The 12,982-nt window shown below is 43.6% G+C and overlaps 1 protein-coding gene across 1 annotated transcript in view; it reads right to left on the bottom strand.

The window, feature by feature from the left end:
* SKAP1 (src kinase associated phosphoprotein 1) overlaps positions 1 to 12,982 on the bottom strand; it is a 229,917-nt gene that overhangs the window by 174,975 nt on the left and 41,960 nt on the right. Inside the window, exon 4 of the mRNA XM_038385587.2 lies at positions 8,222 to 8,338. Within this exon, the coding sequence (XP_038241515.1) occupies positions 8,222 to 8,338 (117 nt within the window). The remainder of the gene's footprint in view (positions 1 to 8,221; positions 8,339 to 12,982) is intronic.

Genomic DNA, 12,982 nt, shown 5'->3' with positions numbered 1-12,982 from the left:
ACACACAGAACTGAACCTTGAAGAAAATTGTCCCAATGGCACAGAGAAATCCATAGAATTGTTAGTGCAAAAATCTTTAGTTTTAGTTCACAGAGTAGTTTCTAAACACTGCCACCCTGAAGATTTGAGCGAGTCTCTTTTCAGAGCCCAGGATGCCAGGGCATCAAAATTCAGATTAATTGTACTGAGAGTTTCATTCGATTTGATATTCTTAAAATCCCAGCTCAATTACATGAGACACTCAACTTCCCTTTAAATTTTAGAAAGTTTCTGGCTTTCATGTTTGTGAACCCTACAAGGGCATGGAAACCAGAAGGTAAATAAAGAGAAGCCAAAACTGCTTATTTTGGCTTTAAAATCATGATTTTTAAGCCAATCTCATCATCTTTGAATACCTGGAGGTTGGCAACACTAGGAACAAACACTCCAAAAGATCGGTGTGGTTTTGATGTGGGAGTTGGGTCCAGTCCATCTCTTAGTGTGAAGAAGAATCATTAAGTCCCCCATAGAGAGCATAAGAGGGAGGCCTATTTACACTGTCAAAGTGGTACAGAGGGGTCTTAATGTAAAGGAGATTCAGACCTTCAGAGTTTATTTAAAAATCAGTGCTAGCTTGACATGCTTCAAGCACTTTACAATGAAAGCCCAACTTTCAACCTGGATTGAGGAAAACCATAACAGAATGCTCTCTCTAGGTACTAGGTGATGGCTATTACACCTTTCACAACCATAGTACTTGCATTTTTTTTTAAAAAAAAAAGTAAAAACAACTAACCCTCTCTCTTTAGATATTCAGGGCCAAGTTGCAAAGAGAAATCTCAAACTAGCCTCTAATGTACTCCAACTAAGCCCACAGTTCTGAGGTGCAATCTACTGCCATCACAAACGACAGGATTTACACAGCCATCTGACCTGCTGAGGTAAACTGCACCCCCAATCAAGCAGAGATTTAGATGGCTAAGGAACTATCCCTTGTGCCCATGATTCATGACACCTGTCAGATCTCAAGTACAAAGCTGGGGGCGGGGGGAGGTTATTTTGAAAATGCAGCCCTACCATATTTACAGACGACTTTTAAAAACAGACAAACTTTTAAAGTTGAAAACTTGGCAGTTTTAGCCTCCTGGTTCCTTGTTCTCTTCGAACAAGGTTGTGATGTTGTTTCATCCATTTCTGGCAGCCTCTCTGAGATTCCACCCCACCCAATTAATTCTCAATAGAAAGGTGAGCTAAGTCACTCCATGTAAAATATGGCTGACCCTTTTGACTGGAGAGGTGAGTGATCTAGGAACCTATCTGTACAACATGAGAGACATGAATAGCACTAAGTTCAACAGTTCTCATGTTATGGTGCATTCCCACTAAGATGGTGATAAAAAGGGACAGTATAAGCTCTGTAGCTTTAACAGTACATGAACTCCTTACAAACTGCCAAACAGCACTGGAAAACATCCGTTTATTTCTGCAAGTACTTCGTTGCCCGAATAATGGGCCTGATCCTGTGATCCCTAACTCTGCAAAACTCACACTGAAATGCCAGTGTGGATCTGCTGGAGCAAGGACTGCAGGATCAGGCCTGATGTTGTGAAAATGATACACCTGCATTTTAACCTGCTCATTTCCTGGCCTTGCATACACCACGCTCAACATCAAAAGGAAACTGACCAAGTGGAACTTTCTGTGTCAATAGCACTTGACAAGAAATCACATTTCCAGAACCTTTCACACTCTGTTTCAAAAGTACATTAACAGCAAGTTTATAATAATCCTTTCAAAAGAACAAAGAGTCTTTCCAGACCTGTGGAGGACTGATGGATAATTGTTTCTGCCACCAGCCCACAAAAAAGATGTAAAGCTTTGGAGTATTCACGCAACAGGTTTTTACACACACCTGCAGACTTGATCTGTGGTGGAGCTGAGACCCTCACCCTCAGATGAAGTCCACAGGGTCTGCAGATGCTGAACACCTCGGGGGGGGGGGGGAAACCAGTCTCCTATTTTGCAGAAAAATCTCAGGCTCTCCTGAATACACCTGAAATTCAACCGGAGTTGCATGCCTAACTTCCTTAGGTCCCTTTAAAAATCCAAGTCTAGAGCACTGGTAACAAGCCACACTGTGCCAGCTGTTGCAAACTGCAGGCCAGGTTCTAAACTCCATAAGGCCGGTGGAATAACTCTGCTGAAATCAATGGACCCGCTCCAAGATTTACAGTAGTTCAACTGAGTTATTTGACCAGATTCTCACATATCACCTTAAAAAAAAAAAAAAAAAAAAAAAAAAAAAAGGAGATAACAACTAACATTTTTGGTCTGGAAAAATGTTAGTCTGCTCATTACATTCATCAGAACAGGAAGAGACATTACAAAAGACACTGATTTGCAAAGCTTGCCTTGTGATCCTCTGTTATTTATCTACACCACACTATTGGGCCAGATTCATTGCTGGTATAAGCCTGCTGAACTCAAAAGGAATGACACCAGAGATGAACTTCGGCTCATTTTGCCTGAGCACTGGTTTCCCTTCACACCACAACTCCTTAACAAAAAAAAAAAAAAAAAAAAAACCATCACCAAAAAATCCACAACAACTCAGACTGAAGTTTGGGGTGGGTTGATGAGGGGCTGCCTTTCAATAGGATCACGCTGAAATAAGCAACCCTAGTTTATTCCATAGCCCATTATTTGCATCCACAGCTCAAACCGATTTCTGAGTTTAATAGCTACCACAAAATGCGCCCACAACGTTATTTTCTTTCACCACAAGAGGGGGCTGCAGAACTTTCATCTCTTTTGCGATCCACAAAACCCCCAAGTTAAGGGCTGCTTTATAGACAAACTACAAGGCAAGGCATTAAGCGATTAAAACACATATGTACGCCCACATGTGTCAAAACAAAAAGATGCATGCCAATCCAAATACCAGACACACATGTCCATGTGCCTCTTAAAAATTTGCGTACATGCTGAATTTTTAAAACAGGTCAACCCACTTTCACAGAAAGATTCCACAGTTTAGAAAACATTTTTTTTAATTAAAAAAAAAAAAAAAAAGCTATAGAAAATATGGAAACAGAACAGATGCAAGGATTGGAAAATGAGACACCCAAGAAATGGCTAAGGGAACTAAATGTATATAAATTAGAACAGCAAACACTCCAGGGACAAGCACACAGGGTCTCAAAATACCTTCAAAGAGGAAACAATGTAAATGAAAGGAATTATTCAGGGACTGGAATTCACCTGTGTGCAGAAGGCCATCAAAAGGCCTACAGTGACTGAACAAAAAGTCAATGAACTTCTAAAAGAGAATGGGCAATTTTCCGTTGGATTCCAAGGAGCGTTCTCCAGGGTCTCCTTTCTGAGGAGGACTACTCACCAGCAGAAATTGCTGCCTATTCCCCCCCCGCCCGAAACCCCTTGCAATTTTATATCTTGCAAGGCAATGGAAATCAGAGAGAGAATTCCCTGCAGTAGGCAAAGAGATTGCAAAAGTGCCACCAGAGAAAAACTGGTTTGTAAACTGAGGAAACTAATTACAAGACTTTTAAAAAAAGAGGTGGGTTTTTGTTGTGTTTCAAAGAAAAAACCCAACTAAAAACCAACCAGTTGTATGTTTAAACAAGGAAATAAATTTAGAATAAAGAGAAACAACTTGTAAATCTGTTAGGCCAAATTTCTCTGCTAGTGTAAATGGGTTAAATTCAGTTAAAGTCAAGAGAGCTGTGATCACTTACAGCAGCAGAGAAGTTGCCCAATATGTGGAATTTATGTATAGGATGTTTTGCCATTACACACACACACACACACACACACACAAATATACATTCTATAAAGACATTTATATTCAGCATAACGTCAAAACAAGACCAGACATGATATGAGAGGCACTGTAGTCCGGTGGATAAAGGTACGGGACTAGAAATCAAGCTGAAATCTATTTTCCCAGTTCCATCACTGACTCGCTGTTTGACTTTGACTCACTTCTTTCCCTGGCCTCAGTTTCCCCATCTGTAAAACAAGGATACACCTGCTTCCCCCTCCCCATTTTAAAGCCCTGTGAGATGGAAGGGTGAAAAGCAAGATAAATAGAAAATATTAATGAGATATAAATGCATACCTCCAAGTTCTGGCATCTATTTAATTTACACTGAACTTAAAATTAAATTGCTGGACTCTGGCAAATGAAGTGAACTACCAGTCTGAAAAGAAAACATGTTAAAAAAAATCGTGAAGTGGTAGGAGTAAAATACATTACTTGGAAAGTGTCTCACCAGAAATACTTATTATAATAGTACTTAGCACTTATATAGTGCTTCACAGTCTCCAAGCGCTGTACAAACATTAGCTTCTTAATCACTCATTAGGGATGATCCTATACAACACTGTCGTGGCTCATTGCATAAAGTCATCCCCAACTTGCAGAATTGCTTCTCCTATCATGCTCCGTGTTCTAGAGACTAGAGAAGTTTAAAAGTTCCATAGCTTATTGGAAAGTTTGGTACAAGTGGGGCTAGACAGCTCAAGAGCCAACAGCCAGAGGCACACTTCCCACCCCCTTCTTCACATTTTAGATTGGGAAGCAGAGCACGCCAACACCTTCGTTAAGTGGGAAGAACCTCCTGCCTTGATAGCCTCCAGTTAGCAAGTCTGGAAATGCAAGAAGGAGGAATGAGATGGTCTTTAGTTGTCTACGCAGGGTTTGTGCCTCTGTGAACGCATCCTCCAATTGTTGCAAGAGAGGGCTAGATGATGCACGGTGGCTACTAGGTCATGGAATGGTGGCACAGCCAGAGAGATGAAGGTGGTCCTGGAACCTGCCAGTCCAGAGCCTCCCAGGGGCAGGTCTACACGATAAGTGAGGTGTGACTGGTAGATGTGCCCATACTAGCTTTAATCCAGCTAGTATGGGCACCAATAGTAGTGCAGACGTGGTGGCACAGGCTAGCAACCAAAGGATGTGCCCAACTTCCCTGCAGGATTGTACTTTGGTTGGTACCCCGTGCTGAAGCCCATGCTGCCATGTCTACACTACCCTTGTTGCCCAGGTTAGCCATATTACAGCTAGCAGGGGTGTGCCTACTTTTCCTACAATCACACTGTCACTCGCAGTGTAGACATACCCCATTTGTTGCCCAAGTTGAGTGAGCTATTCCCAGGTATGAACCACCCACCCTCTGTGTTTGAAGAGAAGTAGTTTATAGTGACTTTGTATTACAGTTGCATCTAGGGCCCATGGCAGCGAACCTCTCAGCCCAGGTCAAGAGGCTTAGGCTAGTGGGGCTTGTAGTAGCCCTCTAGCTGTAGATTGGGCTGTAGCTCACGCTTTGAAGCCCATTCCCCTCCAGGCTTCAGAGCCTATGCTGCAACTTCAAAGTGCTGTCTACACAGCTATTAGTACAAAATTTTCCTCAACCTGAATGGGGAGGTTAGCTGCTGCAGGCAGTATAGACGCGAGTCTAGAGGCCTCAGTTGAGAATAGGGCCCCATCACGTTCGCTGCATTTGTACAGCAACTAGAGTTGCTGCCCTGGAGAACTTATGGTCTAAATAGCAAAGACAGACCTGATATGAGAGGGGAGATAGGGGCACAGAAAGGTAAAGGGTCTCATTTTCAAAAGTGCCTAAATCCCATTTTCAAACGTGACTTTGGCTCTTGAGTCTCACTCAGAGCCAAGGGGACTTTGGAAAATTTCACCTGAAACCACTTGCCCACAGTCACACAGCAAATCCATGTCCAAAGTGGGTCTAGAACCCCGTGTCCTGGGTCATAGTCCAGCACCCTAAGCAGCAGATGATGTTGCTTCCTGAATCCAGCCAGCCCTCTGCAGCTCGCGCTCTCCAGACAGAAGCAAGCAGAGGTGTTGCAATACCACCACCTTTAGAGATCCACAGAGACTCTTCGCCAGGCCTTAAAGATGCCACCCCCAAAACTTCTTCACTATGGCGGTGTAACACTTAGCCATAGTCTTTAAGCAGCCCAGTTATCCTGCTGGGAAGCTGAGTAATTGCAACTATCCCTCTACAGCAACAGAGGTTACCAAGGGATCTCCTTTGTATCTATTCCTGGTAAAGGTCTGGCAGGAATTCCTCTTGACTGGCTCCAACTAGGTATATCAAGTATGTCCCCAGGAGCCAGTGTGGTTTCAAAGCAGGATGTGGCACCACTAACATCATCTTTGCTCTCCTTCACATCCCGGAAAAGGCATGTGGGACAATGCCAACCTCTATGCAAAGCTACTGATCTAAAACAAGGGCCTTTGACAGTATTAACAAAGGCGCATTGTGGCAACTCCTCAAGAAATATAGCTACCCAGACAAGTGGGTGAGTCATCCATTTGTCCCACCTGGATACGTTTGGAAGGATCAATTGCAGCAGGGCCCTTCCTGACCCCTCTCAGATCAGGACATGGATCAAACATCATGAGGAGTCCACTCCCCTATTTGCTGAGGTCACCAACAATTCACAGGCAAGGGTCTACATCCAATCATTCATGTCGGAGGACGAAACTAGAACACCGCTCAACTTCTTATCCAAAAATATAAACCTGCTGTGGCTCTTACTGTCCAGCTACGCAGGAAGTCCAAGAACAGGTAACTCGTTCTAATGTAGCAGTGGTTAGTTTGGTCTCAATGCCAGCATAAAATAATAAAATAATAATAATCATGATCATTATCCTCTTGCCATTTCTCCACATTGGCATCCCTGTACTAAGTCTGAAATTTTCAAGCATCTGAAAGTTCGAGGTGGCAAATGTTTACATACCTTGGGAGAGTTATTTCAAATCAGGCCCTTTATGGCTGCCCAAAATCACCGCTCAAAGTTAGCAAAGCAACCCTCTCCTCCCCACCCTCCCCTGTTTGTGAACACTTAATAAACATGCCTGGAGAAACCACAGATTTCATAAAGAGATCGCTCTCATCATCAGGAGGTAATGCCCAGGTCTTCACACCCGTCGATGCCCATTTAGTCTGGTATCCATTATCTTTGTCGTATCCCCCTTCATCCATGCTGTATATAGGTGTGTTTTATATCTAAAAGGTAGAGTTTCTTAACACACACATGATATGAACAGAACCTAAACTCCATGTCTGTTAGTCATGATGGTGATTCTCTACAATTATTGGTGAGCTACTGAACCAATCCAGTCTCCAGTCCATGTAACAAACCCATTCATTTTATGACCCACATCAGCAGAACCTGTAGATACGCATAGCATCCCACATTGCACAACAAGGCTAATGCCACAGACCACAGATGTTGTTATCTGTGCTTATGAGCTCACCCCAAATAAAAGATGATCGATTATCTTATGATGAGCAGGAAAGTGGAGGAGCAGGGAATGAAAAATCAGGAGGTGTGTGGGCAGATGGGAATGAAGCCCTGGAAAATTAAGCAGGAAGGAGAAACCTAAGAGGCTGAGAAAAAAAAAAAAAAAGAGGGAGTTTAAGGAAGAGGAGGAGGAAATGAAAGATCTGGAAGTAGAGTATCAGGAGACCAAAAATCAATCAGCCTTCAGTGAGATTACACCAGGGACGTCTACGGACATGAAAGTTAGACTAGAGTGAGCTATACTGTACAGTGCTTTGAGTTCAATGGCACGTCATGTGTTTCTCACGTCTAAGCCGCCCACTTGCAAGCAGAGACAAGTGTTACTGAAACTTTTATACGGGGGATGCTCCTGTGCAAAGAGTAATGCTCTAGCACTGCTTCTGTAGGGTCTCAAATGAACGCGTGCTCAGCCTCTGCATTACAGCTCATCCCCAAAAGATCAGCCTGAAGCATCTCTGCATTTCCCTGAAGAGGGTGCCCAAGATTTTCAAACATGACTTGTGAGTGCGGATGCCCAAATTGAGACATGCAAAGGGGCCTGATTTTCAGAAGGCAAGTGCTCAGCGCTTTCGGAAGCTCAGGGCCCATTAAGATGTCTCAAATTGGGCAACCAAAAAAAGATGAGGCACCCAAAATCACTCCAACAGAAACCGTTCCGTTTATATTCATGCAACTGGTGTGTTGATTTGTCCCTTTCATTTTAGAAAGGTACCAAAATTTATTCAGTACAACTTACACTGGTTGATAAAGCAGCTAGTCCTCAGAGAGAGAATACCCATCAACAATGACAGCATATAAAGTTAGAGAGGGAAGAGGGTGGAAAATACACCAGATTCAGGCTATCCCTCCAAACACTACACAACAAAGGATTGCGGGAAACAGACGCTCTTACCGTCATCCTGGTAATCCGATGCAAGTGACGCATCTGACACATTGGAAGGGACGAAACTCCAGCTCTGGTTGTCATCAAAGCTGTCCTGTCCGAAGTAAGCATCAGCCTGATCCCCTCCTGGAAAGTGAAGAGAAGAGGGGAAGAAGTGAACTGATTTTAGTGGAAAGCAACACACTCCTAGCCTCACCCCAGCTCCTATGGCCTATGCTGGAAATTATCCCCTGCTGCTCCCAACTATCTTCCGGCCACTGCCAAATTCCAAAGGACTTCAGAAGATGCCAGATCAGACTGTGGGAACAAAGAGGTATATCCTCTGGTTGATGCATGATGACATTTATGGGGACTGTGTTTGGGTGCATACACCCCAAAGGGCAGAGTATGCCCCCAAAAGCATCCATATTGGATACATATCACCCTGGTACCTGCAGAATATAGAAGCAGTAGGTAGGGAAGGTCTGTCTTGTAGCTAAAGACTGGGAGTCAAAATACCAGATTTCTAGCCCCAGCTCTGCTATGGCCTCACTGCACCACATTTGGAAAAGTAAATGTTCCCCTTCAGTGCTTTAATTTCCCCATTTTACAAATGAGGATTATAGCACCTACTTCACAGGGACGTTTAGACCTTTAATGCTTATATAGAAGACTTTGAATCTCAAATGAGAGGTGCGAGAAAAAAAAATTAAACACATTATAGATCTACTGCCAGAACGGGCAGAATACCATATGCAAATGAACTGAGGCAAAATATTTGTGTGTGCGCGCGCAACAGAGTGCTTGTATATTAGATTCTGTCAGAGTGGATTGTCCATTAGGGGCTTTGCTATTGATGGTGATTTTATATGGAAAGCTCTCAGATACCACGATGATGGGCAGCAATATAAAACTGTAAGATAGATGGTGCTGTAACAGACCTTTGTAGAAGGAAGATGCTGAAAACCACAGACAGAAGCTGAAAAGTCCCAGAAACACAGCGAGAGAGAGAGAGAGAGAGAGAGAGAGAGAGAGAGAGTGTGTGTGTGTGTGTGTGAGTGAGAGAGAGAGAGAAATGAACGAGAACACAGGACAAAAAGACAGCTGCTCAATTCATTCAACACATGCCAAACAATGAGAAGAGGTTTTTCAGCTGATTTTAATATGAACTCAAAACACTAAACTGTTAAAAAAACAAGACCATGTACATTTATCTCAGCAAACTACGGAGAGATTTGTGCCCAGATATTTTAAACCAAGCGGTGAAACAGCATTGAGGGGTTTGGGAAGGAGAGGTGTGCACACATGCACAAATCAGCAGCTGAAGAAAAAAAAAATAAAATCATACTCCATTTATATGGCAGTTTGTATTCCAATAATCCTCAAAACACCCACAGGTCTCATCCCACATGTTCATAGATGGGGAAACTGAGGCACAGAGAAATTAAGGTCAGAATTTTCCAAAGCACTCAGCACCCACATTCACGATCAGATTTTCAAGGATGCCCAGGTCCATTTCAAACACCAAAATAAGGGGCCAATTCCCCCTCTTCCCCCCCCCCCCAAGAGAGAATTTAGCCTGTTGGGTTCTGTGCTCTTTTGAAAATTTGCCCCAGGAGTGTCCCACTGGGAGCTGAGCACTTTGGAACACCTGGCTGCCATTGTGGGTGCCGGGCACGTGAAAAATTGCACTCTTGAAACTTTGACCCCACGTCAGAAGGCATCAGCATCACAGGTGGGATTAGAACTCAGGAGCTCCTGGCTCCCAGACCTCTGCTCAAGCCACTAGAGGGTTCAGGCAAGAGCCACAAGAATGATAGGAAAACTTGAGTGTTAAGAGTGTTACACAGTTTAGACTTGAGGAGCTCAATCTATTTAGCTTAACACAGAGAATGTTAAGGGTGACTTGATCACAGTCCGTTAAGTAGCAACGAATATTTGACAACAGGCTTTTCAATCTAGCAGAAAAAGGCATAAGATGATGCAGTGGCTGGAAGTTGAAGCTAGACAAATTCAGACCGGAAATAAAGCTGTAAAATTTTTAACAGTGCAGTAAATTAACCACTGGAAAATTTTACCAAGGGTCACGGTGCAGTCTTCATCACTGGCAACTTTTAAATCAAGAGGGGATGTTTTTCTAAAAGATATGATCTAGTTCACACTGGGATTTAATTCAGGGCCTGTGTTATACAGGAGGTCAGACTAGACAATCACAGGGGTCCTTTCTCGCCTTAAAAATCCAGGCGAACCCATCTCTTTTTCTATTTGCTATTAAGAGCTATAAAGTTGCTACATCTTTGGCCAGTCCTATTTCCTGACATACCCTCTGTCAGTCCTACATCCGCGTGTTTTCAATGCTCATATAGTGGTGAATGAATTCAATACAGGGACCAAAAACCACCCCACAACTGCACGAGGATGCTGTCCTGCTTTTAGGATTTGCAGCGTTTATTGGCTCAGAGACAGCAATACTCTACCACGGAGAAACCGCAGGACAGAGGTTGCAGGTCTCAGAACACAAACTGGTAGACTGTTTATTTACCTTTCCCATATACCAAATACTGGCCAGACACTAAACAGAGGTGGTGTGATCTATCGGTTAGAGGCAGGAGATTCGCAAAAAGAAAAGGAATACTTGTGCAAGTGAGCTGTAGCTCACGAAAGCTTATGCTCAAATAAATTTGTTAGTCTCTAAGGTGCCACAAGTACTCCTTTTCTTTTTGCGAATACAGACTAACACGGCTGCTACTCTGAAACCAGGCAGGAGATTGGATTCTTTTTCTAACATGCCACCAGTTCTTTAAGTCACTTTATCATTCAGCTCCCCTGCGCTTGCCAATTTTAGTACCATGCTTCGAAACCCTGGGATAAGAAGGCACTACCGATACTCAAGCGTTAAAAGAGAACAGGTTAAATATGGCTACCGCGCAGCAACATCACGTAGTTCCAAGCAGAGCACAGCCACTGAGAGTTTATTCTAACGAGAAATCTTCCTAAACACTGCTGTGGAACAAAGCCGGTGATTCACGTCGCTGCAGAGACACAGTGAATATGCCACTACGATTAAGCCCACGGATCTGTTAAAAGAATGGTTCCTTTCAACCAAGCCGAAACACTCTTTTTAAAAAAGGCTTTTGAAACAATCACCAAAGTAACAGGTGTTCTTATAATGAGATACAGGTGTAGCATCATGGTGATAACGAGCAAACTGTTTACAGTTTGCAAATACCAAAAGGGAGCATACCCGCGTGAGCTAGGTTCATTGGAAATGAACGTACCATGCATCACTGCAGTAAGCCATTTGCAAAAACAAGGGCTTAATCCTGATGCTTATTCACAGGGATAGTCCCGTACAAATGATGGGGTCTACTAGCACAAGGAAGGACTGCATGCATGAGCAAGGGCTGCAAGATCAGGCTATGGGGCTGCCACAGGAAGACATGTTTTTTGCATAATGTTTAACAGACATGTGTTGTGTTATGAGATATCATACAGAGGGGGTGTTGCTAGACACACATTGTTCCTTGTTATGTTCACAAACAGGAATATACACCAGATTTTCACATGCATGTGCAAACAGGGCCGTACCGCACAATTACCCAGTCACAAATCTGTATGGGCTTAGTTGGATATACAACTGGACAGTGCCTGGCATAATGGGGTCCTGATCGCTAGATGTTACCGTAACACCAGCCAACAAAGACGCAAAGCCTGGCTTGCCTTTCATGTTAATGTCTCCTAGTTTGTTTTTGAGAATATCTTGTGTTGAGATTCAAAGGACAAGACACACATCACTGCCTGGGGGGTGGGGGTGGGGGGGGAGAAGAGGGAATCCACTTCCTCTTTCTGTTTGGATTTGCATTAGGAGAGTAAAGTTCTTGCACTTTAATTCACTTCTCCGTTGACTTTATGAAGCAGCAACAGCTAGTTGAGTCCAAGCAGGGGGGAAAAACAAAACAAATTTAAAAACACACCTAACAACTTGTCAGGGGCCAAGCTATTGTTCCTGAATGAAGAAAAAACTCATTAGCCTTTAATGAGGAAACAGGGAATAAAAACCAAATAGCACAGAAATCCCAGCAAATAATTACCATGCACCTGACACAGAGCTGCTCTATCTTTCTACCCAAACCCTCAGTAAAATTCCCCAACTTATCACTCTTTGGAGCATGAACCAAAGTAAGTCAGACTTGGAGGGAAAGAACAATAGGGACACTGTGGGTTGTCATTTCCTGCAGCAGGTCCCATGGTGCAGCATTTGGCTGCGCTGAGTATACTAAATACTGTACCTTGCCTCCAATTCTTATTGGGAAGGTGGGGGGGAGAAAAGGAACAAATTGCAACAGCGATGAACTGGCTTACATTTTACACAGCTGCTGTGTCTTCTGCAGCAACACAAAGAGAGGCCCAAAGGTGTGATGGGTGATTAATGGAGAGATCGTTCTTTGTGCATATTGATTCTAAGCAGACCGCGGTCAGGAAAGATCCCGTCTCCGGCAACTTGTAGCATCACCGGCGGGAGAGCGAATGGTGCTGGCAAGCTCGTATTGTGGAGGCCCCAGATAGAAGCATGTGTCAGATTGGGTTGCTATTAATTATGTCGAGTCCCCACTGGACAGCAGGCGGCCCTCATCTAGACCTGGCATTTACCGAGACGCAGTATCTGGCAGACCCTTCGGGCTCAGTGTAAATGAAAGTCGATAGGTTTGTAACTGGTCGTATTAGGACAGGCCCTGAAAGAGACATGCATGATCGTATGCCCTGGGGCTTGAGCCTGCATGGCGCAGGGAC

This window comes from Dermochelys coriacea, chromosome 27, assembly GCF_009764565.3.
Source record: "Dermochelys coriacea isolate rDerCor1 chromosome 27, rDerCor1.pri.v4, whole genome shotgun sequence".
In the NCBI taxonomy this organism is placed as follows: Eukaryota; Metazoa; Chordata; order Testudines; family Dermochelyidae; genus Dermochelys; species Dermochelys coriacea.
This window is presented reverse-complemented; position numbering and strand designations above follow the sequence as displayed.